Raw genomic sequence first — 17,832 nt, forward strand, 5'->3', positions numbered from 1 at the left:
TCTAGAAAAAAATCTACATTTTCTTACTCTCCTCCCCCGTGCTTTATGATTTTGAGGTCCTCTGTTATAGCTTCATGTCCACACATTCGCTGTTCATTGTGGTTACCAGCACTTTCACAGAAATTTTTTGATTTTTTAAAATATGTGTACTGCCTTTATTTAAATGATTTACTTTCCAATTCTGATTTTTTTTTCTTGCCTATAGATTCTTATTTTTTTTCTATTTTAAAAAGACCTTTCAATATTTCCTTTGGAGTAGGTTTAGTATTCCTATTTTCTTTTAGTTTTTTTCTTGTCTAGAAATTCTTTTTTTTTTTAACAATATGGATCTCATTTGTTTAAAACAGTTTTTCTCACCTTTCTCAAACTGAAGACTGCAAAAAGTAAAAACAGTGCTTTATTGAGCTGTCATTAACTCTGGAAGCAGTGCTGCTGAGTGTTCCACACTCCCCTGAAATCTGGGCTCCTCGTGGGGCCCAATCCACCCACAACTTTACAAAATAGTTCTGAAGATTAATCAAATAAAACTATTGTATGTGACATTTACCTTAGAATAAGATAGCTGGGTGTAGGAAAGCCAAGTGTGTTGTTCCATTTAAGTAAACTTTGCACCACAGTTGGGGCATCTTCACTTCTTCAAGGCAAAACAGCAGACGAAACCAAAGGGGAACAAGACAATGGCCAATAAGATGCCCAGGAAGGTGAAGGAGTCCTCCAGAACCCTGAACCCACAGAGAGGGCAGCCTCCACTGATAATGATGGAATTGGCAGGGCACCAGGTAACACTTTGACTGTGGATATTGTAGACCCTGGGGTGGTGGGTGGGTACCCTATGATGAGGTAAGGTTAGGGCAACAGTGGGGTGGGAGTAGGAATGGTGCTCAGAGCCTTGAGGGCCACAGGCAAAGTTGCCCTGACTGGCCTCCAGATTGTAGGCTGGCAGCTTCCCCTGCTCAGGGACTTGTGGTACATAATGGCTCACTATGCCTGGCTCCTGCTTGTGTTCCCATCTGGCTCTGGCTCGGATTCAGAGGAATGCCTGGATGCCCAGCAGCTGGACCCAGTTCTTGCAGGTGGCAACTGTGCAGGGCTGTGCTACCTGGATGCAGGTGCTGCTAGAAATTCTTTATCTCTCCTTCTATTCTAAATGATAATCTTGCTGGGTAGAATACCCTAGGTTGCAGGTTTTTCCCTACTAGGAATTTGAATATGTCTTGCTACTCCCTTCTGGCCTGTGATATTTCTGTAAGAAATCAGCAAATAGCCTTATAGAAGTTCTCTTGTAATTAACTGTTTTTCTCTTGCTGCCTTTAGAATCCACTCTTTAACTTCTGCCATTTTTATTATCATATGTCTTGGTTTGTTTAGGTTTATCTTTTTGGATGGTCTGTGCTTTCTGTACCTGGATATCTGTTTCTTTATTTATGTTGGGAAATTTTTAGCCATAATTTGTTCAAATACATTTTCAATCCTTTCTTCTTTTTCTTCTCTTTCTTGGATCCATATTATGCATAGATTGGTTCACTTTATAGTATACCATGGGTCTCTTATATTGCTTTCATTCTTTTTTCATTTAGATTTCTCTATTCTAATTGAGTGATTTCTATTTTCTGTCTTCCATATCACTTATTTGCCATTTTGCATTATTCATTCTACTATTTATTGCCTTTAGTTCAACTTTTATCTATGCAAATGAATCTTAAAATTTTTTTGGCTTCTCAGTTTTTATATCCTTTTTGAATAAATCTGCATTTCTGTTGATAGCCTTTATTAAGTCCTTCAGTATTTTCATCATCGCCTTTTTGAACTCAGTGTCTATTAGACTGAAGAAGTCTGTTCCATTTTTTGTTCTTTCAGAGGAATTTTCTTGATCTTTTTACTGGGAATGGTTCTTCTGCTTCTTTATTTTACTTATATTTCTCTTTTTCTATGAGTTTAGGAGGAGCAATTATCTACTCTTGTCTTGGGGGACTATTTTTATGTGGGAATATCCTTGTATGGCCTATGTGCATTTAATAATTTTTGGTGCAAGGGCTGTTTTTAGTATGGATGACTGCCACCTCTTTCCAGGGTGTATGCTGACTGTTATCCCCTTGATAGGAGGTGTGACTGGTGTTGTGGTGACCACAACCTGCAGAGAATACCGAGCAGGGCCTCCTCTTTGTTCTGGGGTTGTCCCTGCCCTATCATGGGTAGAGTTTACTCCCTAGTTGTTGGATTAGAAGCCCCAAGATATGTTTCTGAGCTGCATTTCTGATCTGTGGCATTAGGTAGATGGGACTGGATCGTTCCCACTGGGATTGGCACCACTGAGTATTTCCTCACCAGATCTATTCACTGGTGAGTGTGCTTTGTGGTGTCATCTCTCACCTGTTGTCCTGGCTTACAAAGCACACTGCCATTGGTCCTACCTCAACCATGAGAATGCCAGCAATTTACCCTGGTGTTTCTCAGGCACTGTTTCTACAAGGCCACCAATACAGATCCACTGAAGTCAGGCCCCAGAATTAGAGTAGTTGTGCACCTGGACCTGCTATGGGAGCTACAGAGGCAGCTAGCATTGTACATGTGCTTTCAGTGATAACTTATAGCAAGCAGTGTTACACATCATGAATACTTATACCCTGTTAAAACTCCATTGGAGAATTATTTTCCTCTCTTAAACACTGAGGGCAACAGTGTGGTTAAAAGTAAAACAATAGGAGTTCCCTTTGTGGCTCAGCAGGTTATGAACCCAACTAGTATCCTTGAGGTGGCCATTGCAGATGGGGGTTCAGACACATTCCAATATTACTGAGAACTGGAGCTTTCTAAACTTTATCAGACTCAAGGACATCACCAGCTATTCTCAAACAATATCTGCTAGTAGCTGCCAACTGCAATCTTATGGTCTCAAGGTCTCCTCCTAACTCTGATACCTGTCTCCTACTTTAGAAATAGTGGTGGCAAATGAGATAGCTTAAGCTATAGCTTCCCAGCAGAAGGCACTAGATTCTTTAGCCAGAATAGTATTCGATAATAAAATTTCCTTAAATTATATTTTGGCCAAAAGTGAGAGCGAGCTGTATAGTGGCCAATAGCTCCTGTTACATATAATTAATACCCCTGGAAAAGTCAAACCCAAATATAAAATAATTCAAAGTCTACTTGGTTACTGAATATATGTAAAAAAGAAACACTCTAAAACTTATTTTCCTGGTTGCCATCTGATTAGGAGACAAGATGGCAAAGTAAAAGGACTTGAGCTCATCTCCACTAACAAAAACACCAAAATCCACAACTGCTGAACAACAACTGATAGAGAATACTGGGACCTACCAAAAAAAAATATATTCTACATCCAAAGACAAGTCACAATAAGATTATGGGGAGAGGGGGCATACTGGATATAATCAAATCCCATGCCCCACAGGTGGCTGACCCACAAACTGGTAAATAATCATATTGCAGAGGCTCTCCCACAGGAGTGAGAGTTCTAAGCCTCACATCAGGCTCTCCTCCAGGAGGAGGAGCCCAAGAGTATATGGCTTTGAAAGCCAGCAGGGCTTGAGTACAGGAGCTCCACAGGAGTTGGGGAAACAAGATTCCAATCTTGGAGGGTGCACACAAGTTTTCACATGCACCGGAACCCAGGGCAAAGCAGTGACTCCAGAGGAGCCTGGACCAGAACTGCCTGTGAGTTTTGGAGGGTCTCCGGATGAAACAGGGGTCAACTGTGGCTCACTGTGGGGAAAGGACACTCACTGGTGGCAGAAGCCTCAGGGAATATTCAAATACATGAGCTCTCCTGGAGGTAACAATTTTGGCATCAAGACCTGGCCCCAACAACAGCCTATAGGCTCCAGTGCTGGGACCTCTCAGGCCAAACAACCAACAGGTGGGAACACAGCCCCACTCATCAGCATATAGGCTGTCTAAATTCTGGAGCCTACAGCCCACCTCTAAACACACTCCTTGATATGGCCCTGCCAACCAGAGGGGCAAGACCCAGTTCCACTCACCAGTGGGCAGGCACTGGTTCCTCCCACCAGGGGGCAGACACCAGAAGGAAGAGGAAGTATAATCCTGCAGCCTGCAGAAAGGAGACCACAGACACAAAAAGTAAGACAAAATGAGATGACAGAGAAATATGTTCCAGATAAAGGAACAGATAAAAACCCAGAAGAAAAACTAAGTAGAGATAGGTATTATCACACAATGAAAAATAATTCAGAGTGATGATAGTAAAGATGATCCAATATCTCAGAAAATACTAACCTGTATTAGTTAAACCACTGGAGGCTAAACAACCAATGGTTCACCAAAGAAATCAAATACCTAGAGACGCATGAAAATGAAAACACAACAATGCAAAACCTATAGGACACAGCAAACACAATTCTAAGAAGGAAGTTTACAGCAATTCAGTCTTACCCAGGGAAACAAGAAAAACTTCAACATAACCTTACACCGAAAGCAACTAGAGAAAGAGAAACAAAGCCTCATGTTAGCAGAAGGAAATAAATCATAAAGATCAGGAGTTCCCGTCGTGGCACAGTGGTTAACGAATCCGACTGGGAACCATGAGGTTGCGGGTTCGGTCCCTGCCCTTGCTCAGTGGGTTAACGGTCCGGCGTTGCCGTGAGCTGTGGTGTAGGTTGCAGACGCGGCTCGGATCCCGCGTTGCTGTGGCTCTGGCGTAGGCCAGTGGCTACAGCTCCGATTAGACCCCTAGCCTGGGAACCTCCATATGCCGCGGGAGCGGCCCAAGAAATAGCAAAAAAGACAAAAAAAAAAATAAAAAATAAAAAAATAAAACTAAAAGCTGGTTCTTTGAAAAGATCAACAAAATGAATAAACCTTTAGCCAGACAAAAGACTCATCAAGAAAAAAAAAAGGGTGAGGGCTCAATTCAATAAAATTAAAAATGAAAAAGGAGATGTTACAACCGACACCACAAAAATACAAAGGATCATAAGATATTACTAAAAGAAACTCTGTGCCAACAAAATGGACAAACTAGAAGAAATGGACAAATTCTTTGAAAGGTACAATCTCCCAATACTTAAATAGGAAGAAAGAGAAAATATAAACAGACCAGTTACAAGTACTGAAATTGAATCTAATTTTAAAACTCACAACAAACAAAATTCCAGATGGCTTCACAGACAAATTCTGTAAAACATTTAGAGAAAAGTTAATACCTACTCTTCTGAAACTCTTCCAAAAAATTCAGAGGAAGGGACATTACCAAACTCATTCTATGACGCCACCATCACCCTGATCCCCAAATCAGAAAAAGATACCATACACGCACAAAAATTACAGGCTAATACCACTGATGAACATAGATGCAAAAATCTTCAGCAAAATATTACTAAATGAAATCCAACGATACAGTAAAAGATTATACACCATGGTCAAGTGGGATATATTCTGGGGATGCAAGGATTTTTCAATATTTCAATATTTACACCACATTTGCAATCAAAGAATAAAAACCATATGATCCTCTCAGGAGATGCAGAAAAATCTTTGACAAAATTCAACACCCAATTCTGATACAAACTCTCCAGAAAGTGGGTATAGAGGGAATCTATACCCTCAACATGATAAAGGCTATATATGACAAACCCATACCTAATATCATTCTCAATGGTGAAAAACTGAAAGCATGTCTGCTAAGACCAGGAACAAGACAAGGATATCCACTCTTACTACTTCTATTCAACATAGTTTTAGAAGTCCTAGCCATATAAGAAAAAAATACCCAAATTGTAAAAGCAGCAAAACTGTCACTGTTTGTAGGTGACATGATACTATACACAGAAAATCCTAAAGATGCTACCAGAAAACTATTAGAGCCCATCAATGAATTCAAAATGAAGTTGCAGATATAAAATTAATACACAGAAATCTCTTGTATTCCTATACACTAACAATGAAAGATCAGAAAGAGAAATTAAGGAAACAATTCCATTTACCATCACATCGAAAAGAATACCCAGAAATAAACCTACCTAAAGAGGCAAAAGACCTACACTCTAAAAATAAGACTCTGATGAAACCAGAGATGACACAAACAGATGGAAAATTATAACATGCTCATGAACTGGAAGAAAAGTATTGTCAAAATGACAATATTACCCAAGACAATTTATAGATTCAGTGCAATCTCTATCAAATTACCAATGTCATTCTTCACAGAACTAGAACAAAAAAATCTTAAAATTTGTATAGAAATACGAAAGACCCGTAATAGCCAAAGCAACCTTGAAAAAGAAAAATGGAACTGGAGGAATCAGGTTCCCTGACTTCAGGCTACACAGCCACTGTCTCAAAACAGTATGCTATTGCCACAAAAGCAGAAATATAGATAGGTGGAATGGGATAGAAACCCCAGAGATAAACCTACACATCTATAGTCAACTAATCTATGACAAGAGCAAGAATATACAATAGAGAAGAGACAGTGTCCTCAACTTGTGGTGCTGGGAAAACTGGACAGCTACATGTAAAGGAATGAAATTAGAACATTTTCTAATACCATTCACAAACTTAAAATAAGGACCTAAATCTAAGACTGCATGCTGCAAACTCCAAGAGGAAAACATAGGCAAAACACTCTTTGACATAAATCACAGCAATATCTTTTTTTGATCTACCTCCTAGAGTAAGGAGAATAAAAACAAATGGGACCTAATTAAACTTAAAAGCTTTTGCACGGTAAAGGAAACCATACACAAAAAAGACAACACACAAAATGGGAAGAAATCTTTGCAAATGAAGCAACCTACATGGGATTAATCTCCAAAATATACAAACAGCTCATGCTGTTTTACATCAAACAAATAATAAAAAAAGATCAGAGGATCTAGACATTTCTCCAAGGAAGACAGAAGGCCAAAAAACACATGAAAAGATGTTCAACATCAATGATTATTAGAGAAAGGCAAATCGAAACTACAATGGGGTATCATTTCACACCAGTCAGAATGGCCATCATCAAAATGTCTACAAACAATAAATGCAGGAGAGGATGTGTAAAAAAGGGAACCTTCCCACACTTTTGATGGGAATGTAAATTGATACAACCACTATGGAAAACAGTATGGAGGTTCCTCAGAAAACTAAATGCAGAACTACCACATAACCCAGCAACCCCACTCCTAGGCATATATCTGGAGAAAACCATAATTCAAAAAGACACATGTACCCCAAATACTGCTGTTCACTGCAGCACTATTTACAACAGCCAAGACATGGAAGCAACCTAAATGTCCATTGACAGAGGAATGGATAAAGAAGATGAGGTACATATACACAATGGAATATTACTCAGCTGTGAAAAAAAGAATGAGATAATGCTATTTGCAGCAACATGGATGGACCTAGAGATTATCATACTAACTGAAGTCAGACAGAGAAAAACAAATATATCACTTATATGTGGAATCGAAAAAGAAAAATGATACAAATGAACTTATTTACAAAAGAGAAACAGTTTGCAGATTTAGAAAACAAATTTATGGATACCAAAGGAGAAAGGGGGGAAGGATAAATTAGGAGTTTGGGATTAACATATACACATTACTATATATTAAATGGATAATCAACAAGTACCTACTATATAGCACAGGGAACTCTTCTCAATATTCTGTAATAACCTATACGGGAAAAGAACTGAAAAAGAATGGATATATGTATAACTGGATCACTTTGATGTAAACCTGCAACACACCTTGTACATCAATTATACTCCAATGTAAAATAAAAATTGAGTTCGCACTACGGCACAGCAGATTCAGGATCTGGTAGTGTCTCTGTGGCAGCATAGATCCAATCCCTGGCCTGGGAACATCCATATTCTGTGAGTACAGCCATAAACATTAATTAATATAAAAATTATAAAGTAAAACAGGAAGACTCTCTTGGGAATTACCACAAGGGTACACTTTGATCATTAACCTCAATTTTCAAATGTTTATCCAGGTACTATGACAAAGCAATCGAAGAGAGAAGTAATGTTTTCATAATATTAATTATTGATTTAAGCTTGAAACTAGGCACTATTTCCAACTCTGTGTCCCTTCCCCACATCGAGGCAGGAGTACATCCCATTTCAGCAGGAAGTAGCCAGGTTGTTGCCCTGGTCTCTCAAAGAGTTGGGAAAAGTTAAAATTTTGAGAAATGGTAACTTAAACCTAATTCCTCTGCCAAATTTATGATGAACCTCTCAATCCAAAACTTTATTCTCTTTCTCATTCTTTACCTGTTCCTCTCATGGTTGAGCATCAAAGACGGGGGGTGGAGGGGAGCGCTATAACCAAGCAGGACCCTATGGGGCCTTCCTGGAACAGTGCCCCCCGCCCATATCCTCTACCTGCCTTTGATGTGTAGAAAAACTAGTTTCCTCGGCTTCCCCAAGTTCCAAAGAGTACATTTAATCAGAGAAGCAATAAAATGCAGAAAGAAAGGAAAACACTCAAGCGTGACAAAATAATAATAGTTTAGCCATTAAGCAAAGTCCAGGCCCTTAATTCCTCCTTGAAAGTTATAGATCATATTCGGAGCCATATCCTTTGAGCAGTTTTGCAGATACTGAAAGCCCTACCAGGTGGAAGAAGTTAACTGTATGGTGCCCATAAACACACAGACCCCACACTGGTTGGAATCAAAAGGTTGATGATACTGACTCCTGATTACCCTACCACCAGCTAATCAGAAGCATGTCCATGAGTTGATCACACACCCCACAACCTCCCTCCTTATCCTGTCTTGAAAAACATATCCCTGAAAGCCTTTTGGGAGTTCAGGCCTTTTTTTTTTTTTGGCTTCTTGCTATTTCTTTGGACCGCTCCCGCAGCATATGGAGGTTCCCAGGCTAGGGGTCGAATCAGAGCTGTAGCCACTGGCCTACACCAGAGCCACAGCAACGCGGGATCCGAGCCGCGTCTGCAACCTACACCACAGCTCATGGCAACGCCGGATCATCAACCCACTGAGCAAGGGCAGGGACCGAACCCGCAACCTCATGGTTCCTAGTCAGATTCGTCAACCACTGCGCCACGACGGGAACTCCAGTTCAGGCCTTTTAAGCACTAGCTACCTGGACTCCTTGCTTGACGCCTTGTAATAAATGCTGCATTTTCCTTCACCATAACCCAGTACCAATAGACTGGCTTTACTGCACATGGGCAAAGCAGACCTAAGCTTGATTCGGTAGCAATTTCACATCCCAATACATTTTTTGGAGGTACCCTCAAATATCATTTATGCTCATGGCTACTCAAGACTTACTGCTAGCTTTTATTTAATGTGTTCATTTAAAAGTATATATATGTGTGTGTGTGTATACATATCTTACCTGTTTAAATGGCCTAATAATTATTTTATTATGATTTTCCTTTTAAGCCTATGTATTTTATGATATCCATTTAAAACCTAATACTGAGAAGGGGTCCATAAGCTTCACCCGATTACCAAAGGCACAAAAAAGATGAAGGTTGTTCTGCAGATACCAGAATAAAAGCCTCATCAGAGCTGAACTTTAATCTTTTTTTCCCCCACAGTTGTATCTCAAAGCCTAGAAGCATGTATGGCCCACAGAATCTCAGAGCAAATTTTTAATAAAATTTACAGCACTTAGTGGCCTACCCAAGGTCACATAGTTTGTAATGGCTAATCCAAGACAGGTATATCCAACTGTAATGCTTGGTGTGTCTACCGGTGTGTCTACCACTCTGTCTACAGTGCCCATCAGGTGTTTTCAGAAATGGGATGAACTCAGTATTAAAAAGGGGGGGAGGCAGTTCCCATCTTGGCACAGTGGTTAACAAATCTGACTAGGAACCATGAGGTTGCGGGTTCAATCCCTGGCCTTGCTCAGTGGGTTAAGGATCTGGCATTGCCATGAGCTGTGGTGTAGGTCACAGAAGAGGCTTGGATCCCGCGTGGCTGTGGCTCTGGCGTAGGCTGGCGGCTACAGCTCCGATTAGACCCCTAACCTGGGATCCTCCATATGCCGGGGGAGCAGCCCTAGAAAAAGCAAAAAGACCAAAAAAAAAAAAAAAAAATGGGGTAAGGAGGGGCTTTATTGTGAAACAACTTGAAGAACTTCTAGACCTAGCTTCTCTCTCATGGTCTCTGAGGATCTGGCACCCCCTTCTGGAAGTTGAAGGGCTTATACAATGAACACTTCCAACTGTTAGCTGCTCTGTGTTAGGGTTTGATGCAGCCTAGCAGGGAGCAGTGTAGAGACAAGGCATGTATCCCCTGTCCAGGGCTCTTGATAATTTCATGGTTGGACCCACGTATCAAGAAGTTGGGTGGGACCTCCCAGGATGCAGGAGCTTTGTTGAGGGTGAAGATCCTGGGAGCTGGCTGAATAATACGACGGTCCTGTCCTATCTTACTCCACAAAGCAGGAGGGAGCTACGAAGCTGGAAGAGCACCAGAAGAGGGGCTCAGTTTGAGGAGGAAAGAAGGCTTTCTCACAGTGTCCCCTTTGGAACAGACAGAAGACATTATAGTCTAGGTTCCATGTGCTGCAAGCACCATGACAGCACCACCACCACCACCCAGCATTCTGCCAGCTGGCCCCTCTGATGTTGACCCACTGTTAAGGGTTCATGGGTTCTCTAGGATGCATGGTTACTAAAATTGTGGTAATGGGGTTACCTCCTTTCCCATACATGACCTCATATAATTTTCATCACAGTCTTATGAACTAAGTCACACAAGTATTACTTTTATCACCATTTTAAAGAGAATAGTGAAAACCTAGAAAAAGCTTCCTGATTTACCTAAGCCAACTGCAGCACAGCCCATTCTCCTGGCCCCTGGTTGGCAAGCCCAAAGCCTGTGAAGAAAGCTGGGGGAAGTCTGGGAACTCACCAGGCAGGCCACCAGCACGGCATCACTGCTGTTCCTCTCGGAGGGCGAGCGGCAGAGTTCGATGAGGCGGGACATGCCTGCGTGAGACAGGGGGAGACACTCAGGCCTGGATCGGGATGGATCTGGCCAAGCCTGACCCAGAGGTGCTTCTGTCTCTCACACACACTCCTCCACGTGGGGAACATGGGGAAGCGGGTGGCCACCATTTAGCCGGGAAATGTGCTGAGCCGCCCTGAGGAGTTTGGCAGCAAGACTTTCTGCTCCCTCATGTGTGAATGGACCCTGGTCAGGGCCAGGATGAGCTGGACAATCAAAACCAAACCCTTATGCACCAGAACACTGGCCAGGATGGAGCTCACCCACACTGCAGAGGGATGAGCAGCGGAAGACTAGAGTTCCCGTCGTGGTTCAGAGGAAATGAATCTGACTAGTATCCATGAGGACACAGGTTCGGCCCCTGGCCTTGCTCAAGGGGTTAAGGATCCGGCGTCACTGTGAGCTGTGGTGTACGTCATAGACAAGGCTTGGATCTGGCGTGGCTGTGGTGTGGGCTGGCAGGTACAGGTTCAATTCAACCCTAGCCTGGGAACCTCCATATGCCACAGATGTGGCCCTAAAAAGACAAAAAAGATACCACAGGTCTTTCTGAGAAAGAACTTCCCAGGCAGGAACTTTTGATTTTACCAGAGTTAAATTGAACATTTACATCTTTATCAGTGGAACTTCCTAGCACACTTTTTTTTTAACCTCTTGACTATTTGAGTAAGAAAATATATTGTAGGAATTTCAGCTGTGGCGCAGTGGAAATGAATCTGACTAGTATCCATGAGGATGCAGATTCAATACCTGGCCTCTCTCAGTGGGTTAAGGATCCGGCATTGCCATGAGCTGTGGTGTAGGTCACAGATGCGGCTTGGATCCCGTGTTGCTGTGGCTGTGGTATAGGCTGGTGGCTACAGCTCCGATACAACCCCTAGCCTAGGAACCTCCATATGCCACGGGGGCAGCCCTAAAAAGACAAAAAAAAAAAAAAAAAAAAAAAAAAAGAAAGAAAATATAGGAGTTCCCATCGTGGCACAGTGGAAACGAATCCAATTAGGAACCAAGAGGTTGCGGGTTCGATCCTTGGCCTTGCTCAGTGGGTTAAGGATCCGGCGTTGCTGTGAGCTATGGTGTGAGTCACAGATGCAGCTCGGATCCCGCGTTGCTGTGGCTCTGGTGTAGGCCAGTGGCTACAGATCCGATTAGACCCCTAGCCTAGGAACCTCCATATGCCACGGGAGCGGCCCAAGGAAAGGCAAAAAGACAAAGAAAAAAAAAGAAAAAAGAAAACAAAATATATTGTAGCTAAAATTATAGAAGACTACAGGTTGAGATTATGTTTCCTTAACCTTTACAAAGGAAAGTTAAATGATTTTGTTTTCACTGAAAACAATTTTTTCAAACTCTACATGAGTTTGAACAATGGTAAAAAACAAACAAAAAACAACCCACTGTAAGTAGTAATAAAATGTGTGCAGACAGATTCTGTTTATCCTCCATGAAGTCATTATGAAGCCTGAACTCTCTGCTGCCCCAGAGCCACCTCTTGCTCTCTGTCCTCCAAGTACCTGGATGGTTGGTGACACCACCAGGCCTATCCTACCTCTGCCTGGGGCAGCCTTTCTTAGCCCTCACACCTGAATCTCCTCAGATCACAGCTGAAGAGTCAACCTCCTTGTTAAAACATCCTTTGAACCACCCGGATAAATATGGGCTACTTCTCTGTGTGCCAAACATGCTGTGGACATGCTCTGAGCATTGCTCTCTGATACTCAAGTGCAAATTTTTCTTTCCACATCAGGCTATAAGCCTCTGTGGTCAGGACGCGGTTATAATCAATGTTATAAGCCCAGCACTCAGAACAGAGCCTAGCATGGAGTGGATGTGCTGAAAATATTTGTTGGGTAAATAAGTGACTGACTGAATGAATGAGTCAATGAGTGAATGAGCAAAAGGATGAATTCATCAGTGAATGAACAAATGAGTGGTGAAGAAAAAAAGTAAATAACAGAATGAGTGAATGAATGAATGAGGAAATGCATGAATGAAAGAAAGAACCGGGTCCTTGTTAAACAGGAAGCCTGCAAGTGAGTCACTCTTCTGGCCACCTTGAACCTCTCTAGACTCCTCCTTGCTTCAGCCCCAGGGGAAAGGAAGCTACCTAAGGCCTGCACCCTGGGCCCCCCACACCAGCCCTGCTCTGAGTCCTTCCTCAGCACCGCCACCGTGAAATCAGGCTGCTCCCAGCCCCAGTCCCCCCTCACCACTCCTGCCACAGCACCACTCACAGCTCAGCCGCACAGCCTCTCGTGCCACCTCTGGATCTCGGCTGAGACGGGCCAGGGTCACTGCAGCCTTCTGCTGGACTCGCTCACAGGCTGCCACCTCGGCAGGGGTCCCAGACCTTGGCTTCTCAGACAGCATGCCCATGATCAGCTGGACCCCTGGGTGGAACACAATGAACAGATGAAGAGCTGAGAGCTGCCTGAGCAGGGAGACGTCCTCTCCTTGGGGCCAGCTGGATGGATGGCTGTGGGTTCAAGCAAAGGCTGCTGGGATGGCACAGGGTTCCCAACCAGAGGAGGAGCCTGGCCGAGGTCGCCTCATCTACTTCCTCTGCCCTGGGGGTGTCTCTGATTCCATGGACCTAGTCGCTATCCTTGGAAGGGACATCTGGAGGACATCCTTTTAATTTCTGTTTAATGATGTTACTGTGCTTTTATGACATCCCTGATGCTGCACTAAATACACAGTAAATGCATGATCCCTAAAACCTCCTCATAAACTAAGTACTGTCTGTTATAATTCATTCCGAGGCCCAGAGAGACATGAAGCATTTTGCCTAGGGTCACACAGTAAGCAGTGGGGAGCTGGTATCAGAACTCAGATAATCAGGTTACCATCCATCACCTCTTCACTCCAGATAATGGCTGCATCTGAGATAGGTCCAGACATGGTGGGTCCCCCTGGAGGGAGGTGACCCAAACCTAAGCTGGATAATCACTAGATCAAATGCTTTGGGGGGATTCACGTAGCAGGAGAGGGTGGAGTAGCTGGCTTGAATTTGGCCAGCCAAGAGCCTCCCTGCCCTCCCCTGAAACCGGATCTGTCTTCGGATTTGTCCCACAAACCCACACACACACCCACACCCACTCCCACCTTGTGCCTTTGCCCACCTAATTCTTTTTTTTTTTTTTTTTTTTTTGCCATTTCTAGGGCAGCTCCCGCAGCACATGGAGGTTCCCAGCTTAGGGGTCTAATCGGAGCTGTAGCCGCCGGCCTACACCAGGGCCACAGCAACGCAGGATCCAAGCCACATCTGCAACCTGCATACACCACAGCTCACAGCAACGCCAGATCCTTAATCCACTGAGCAAGGCCAGGGATCGAACCCGCAACCTCATGGTTCCTAGTCGGATTTGTCAACCACTGAGCCATGACGGGAACTCCATGCCCACCTAATTCTTTCTGCAGGGGATATTCTTTCCCCTCTTGCCCACCATACAAATAGTTCCCATCCTACAGGTTGTCGTGAATCTCCATCTTCTGTGCACATACAGGCATTTGCCTGCTTAGAACTTCAACCAGACATGGCCCACAGATGTATTTTTGCTTTGTTTTCTTGCTTTACACATTGTCTACTATTTTTTTTTTTAACATCTTGGCTAACATGCTAATTGGGAGATTCCATAAAAATCTTGAGTTCTGGCTTCTGAAAAATTCTTTCTTGATCTGAGAACACTGGGTCCACATTTCTGCATATCAACAATTTGTTGACACTTATAAGGTTACTCCTTTATTATTTATTTATTGATTTGCTTTTTTAGGGCTGCACCTGCAGCATATGGAAGTTCCCAGGCTAGAGGTCGAACAGGAGCTACAGCTGCCGACCTGTGCCACAGTCATGCCAGATCCGAGCTGCATCTTTGACCTATACTACCACTCCCAGCAACGCCGGATCCTTGACCCACTGAGCGAGCTAGGGATCGAACCCACATCCTCATGGATCCTCGTCGGGTTCATTAACTCTGAGCCTCAGAGAGAACTCCCAGGTTACTCCTTTACATGAGATCAATCTAGTCGCTGCCGAGCCCACACCATCTGTTTATGTTACCCGAGTGGGTCCTCTAGGCATCTAGGTTTGCAGCCTCTGACTTTTAAGACCACAGAGCCCTACAGATCCTTCAAGTTCCAACCCAACCCCTCCCTCTCCCCCATTTCACAGCCAGCACCTGAGGTCTGGAGAGTGGAAGCAACTTTTCAAGTTCACATAGAATCACTTCCCGGCCAGTGCCTCAGTCACGTGCCTCTAAATCTTACTTGAACCAGATTCCATTTCTAAGTCTCCCAGATCCCAAATCAGGGGGCTATGAGTAATTTTATTGTGGCTCCTAAGATTATGCAGTCCTGGAGAAGGGCCGTTTCTCGCTCTGGTGAGCTGAGTAAGTGCCCCATTTTTTCCCTCCTACAGCCTCGGGGACGCTGCAGGCCCTGCCTTTCTCAGCCCTGTAGCTCTGCCACCACACACACTGAACTTGGGGGAAGGTGCTTCTCTTCAACCCCCTTCCTGGCCACAGAATGGAACACAGTCTTCAAAAGCCTCTTATGCCCACAATGTCCCTAAGACAAAGTCAGGGCTGACTTTGCCCTTTGGGGACATGAACAGTGGGCATCAAAATGACAACTGCAGATAGTACCACAGGATTAAGAAATTTTACTGGAGTTCCCGTCGTGGCTCAGCAGTTAATGAATCCAACTAGGAACCATGAGGCTGCAGGTTCACTCCCTGGCCTTGCTCAGTGGGTTGAGGATCTGGTGTTGCCGTGAGCTGTGGTGTAGCTCACAGACACAGCTCATATCCTGCATTGCTGTGGCTGTGGCGTAGGCCAGTGACTACAGCTCCAATTAGACCCCTAGCCTGGGAACCTCCATATGCCTTGGGAGCAGCCCTAGAAAAGACAAAAAGAAAAAAGAAATTTTACTAACTCCTCCTGGTCCCAGGAAGAAGTCATTTTCCAAACCCCAGTTTCACACCTGAGTCTGACAAAGAACAGTTTCTCATAGGCCAGTGGCTGAGCCTGTAGGGAGAGGGTTTTTGTCCTTTTAATGAATAAGTATATCTAAAGTATCCAGAATGTGGAGCTCCCATCGTGGCTCACCGGAAATGAATCCAACTAGGAATCATGAGGTTTCAGGTTCAATCCCTGGCCTTGCTCAGTGGGTTAAGGATCTGGCGTTGCCGTGAGCTGTGGTGTAGGTTGCAGATGTGGCTCAGATCTGGCATTGCTGTGGCTGTGGTGTAGGCCGGCTGGCAGCTTCAGCTCTGATTAGACCCCTAGCCTGGGAACCTTCATATCCCATGGGTGCAGCCCTAAGAAGACGAAAGACAAAAATAAATAAAAAGTATCCTGAATAGTGCTTAGCTCAAGTATATGGGAATGAATATCAAATAAATGAATGTGAATCACAGAAAATTCACACAAAATGATGACTTTCAATTAGCAATACAGCAATGGGGGATAGGAATGTGTATGTTTGCTCAAACAGCAGGCAACCTGGGCAGAAGCAGCTGCCCAGACTCCCAGCTCACTCGTCCTCATTAGCGCCTCTGGTTTCCAACTGGGTGCTAATTGCTCCTTTATTTCTCAGTCAGGGGAAGCCTTCACTACTTGGTTCCCAGCTGCAAGACAGCTGACCTGTCCTCCAGCAGGAAACTGTTTAGTGCGGTTTCCGGGTCAACGAAACCTGGACCTTAGTGACACCTTCTGCACAAGATGGGAGCAGGGAGCAAGAGGAGAGAGATGCTCTCCATGAGGCACCAAGGGATCCAGATGGTCCTGACCTGAAACCCGCCTCAGACTGTTCCCGGGCATGATTTAAAGTTGGAACACATCCTTTGTAGGAATAGGTTTTTACTTTTGGGACATAATGAAATCTCAGTCTTCTCTTTACCATCCTAATAGCAACTGCCACCCTTCCACCTTGGATTTATCTTCTTGTCTTCCCTGCGGTATTTTCTGCACTTAGCATTCTCTATCGTTTGTTCAGCATCTGCCTCCCACTAGAATGGAAGCCCCACGGAAGCAAGCAAACATTTATATACAGGCCCAGCTGCCCACATGAGCACACATACGTGTGCTCCTGCAAGTGTGGAGAACCACGTGTACAAATTTATGAGCCTTGGATTTCCCATCGCGGTGCAGCAGCAACGAATCCAACTAGGAACCTTGAGGTTGCAGGTTCGATCCCTGGCCTTGCTCAGTGGGTTAAGGATCGGCATTGCTGTGAGTTGTCGTGTAGGTCGCAGACGTGCTCGAATCTGGCGTTGCTATGGCAATGGCATAGGCTGGCAGCTATAGCTCCAATTTGACCCCTAGCCTGGGAACCTCCCTATGCCACCAGTGCAGACCTAAAAAACAAAACAAAACAAAAACAAAAAACAAATTTGCGAGCCTACACAAAGGCCTTTACACAAACACCAAGGTGCAAGGTCCTATAGAGCCACGTAACGCACACAGCATGCACACTGCTGCAAAGACATACCGTTCTCCTGAATGATGTCAGAGGCGCACTGCTCCAGGACAGACATGTTTGCCAAGATGGTCACAATCTGGAAAAGGGAATTAAGAAGCTAAGGAAATGGGCACACCCAAGCCAAAAGGCACTCTGTACAGATGAGCCAGGGGCTACAAAGCCTTCCTTTAGCCTGTGATTCCTCGTGGTCCACCAGGCCCATCCTTCCATGGTATCTTCTCCCATCTTCATGGGCTTCTGCCACCCAGATGTGTTTCCCCAGGGACTGATGGTCATTCATCAGCATGTGGCCCTGGGGATGGCTCCCTAGGACACCGCTGGAGAGTCACCTGAAGATGGAGTCTCCATTACCTTTCTGCAGGGTCCCTTCAGCTCCAGGCC

The 17,832-nt window shown here is 44.1% G+C and overlaps 1 protein-coding gene across 2 annotated transcripts in view; it reads right to left on the minus strand.

Annotated features, from left to right (window-relative positions):
• The window catches only part of INSC (inscuteable homolog (Drosophila)), a 171,728-nt gene that overhangs the window by 16,902 nt on the left and 136,994 nt on the right, over window positions 1–17,832 (minus strand). For both annotated transcript variants that reach the window (XM_021083297.1, XM_021083296.1), the window contains exons 10-12: window positions 17,461–17,527; window positions 13,206–13,361; window positions 10,876–10,952 (exon numbers count right to left, since the gene is read on the minus strand). In XM_021083297.1, coding sequence (XP_020938956.1) covers window positions 10,876–10,952; window positions 13,206–13,361; window positions 17,461–17,527 — 300 coding nt within the window. The remainder of the gene's footprint in view (window positions 1–10,875; window positions 10,953–13,205; window positions 13,362–17,460; window positions 17,528–17,832) is intronic.

Source organism: Sus scrofa, chromosome 2 (assembly GCF_000003025.6).
Source record: "Sus scrofa isolate TJ Tabasco breed Duroc chromosome 2, Sscrofa11.1, whole genome shotgun sequence".
NCBI classification, from domain to species: domain Eukaryota; kingdom Metazoa; phylum Chordata; class Mammalia; order Artiodactyla; family Suidae; genus Sus; species Sus scrofa.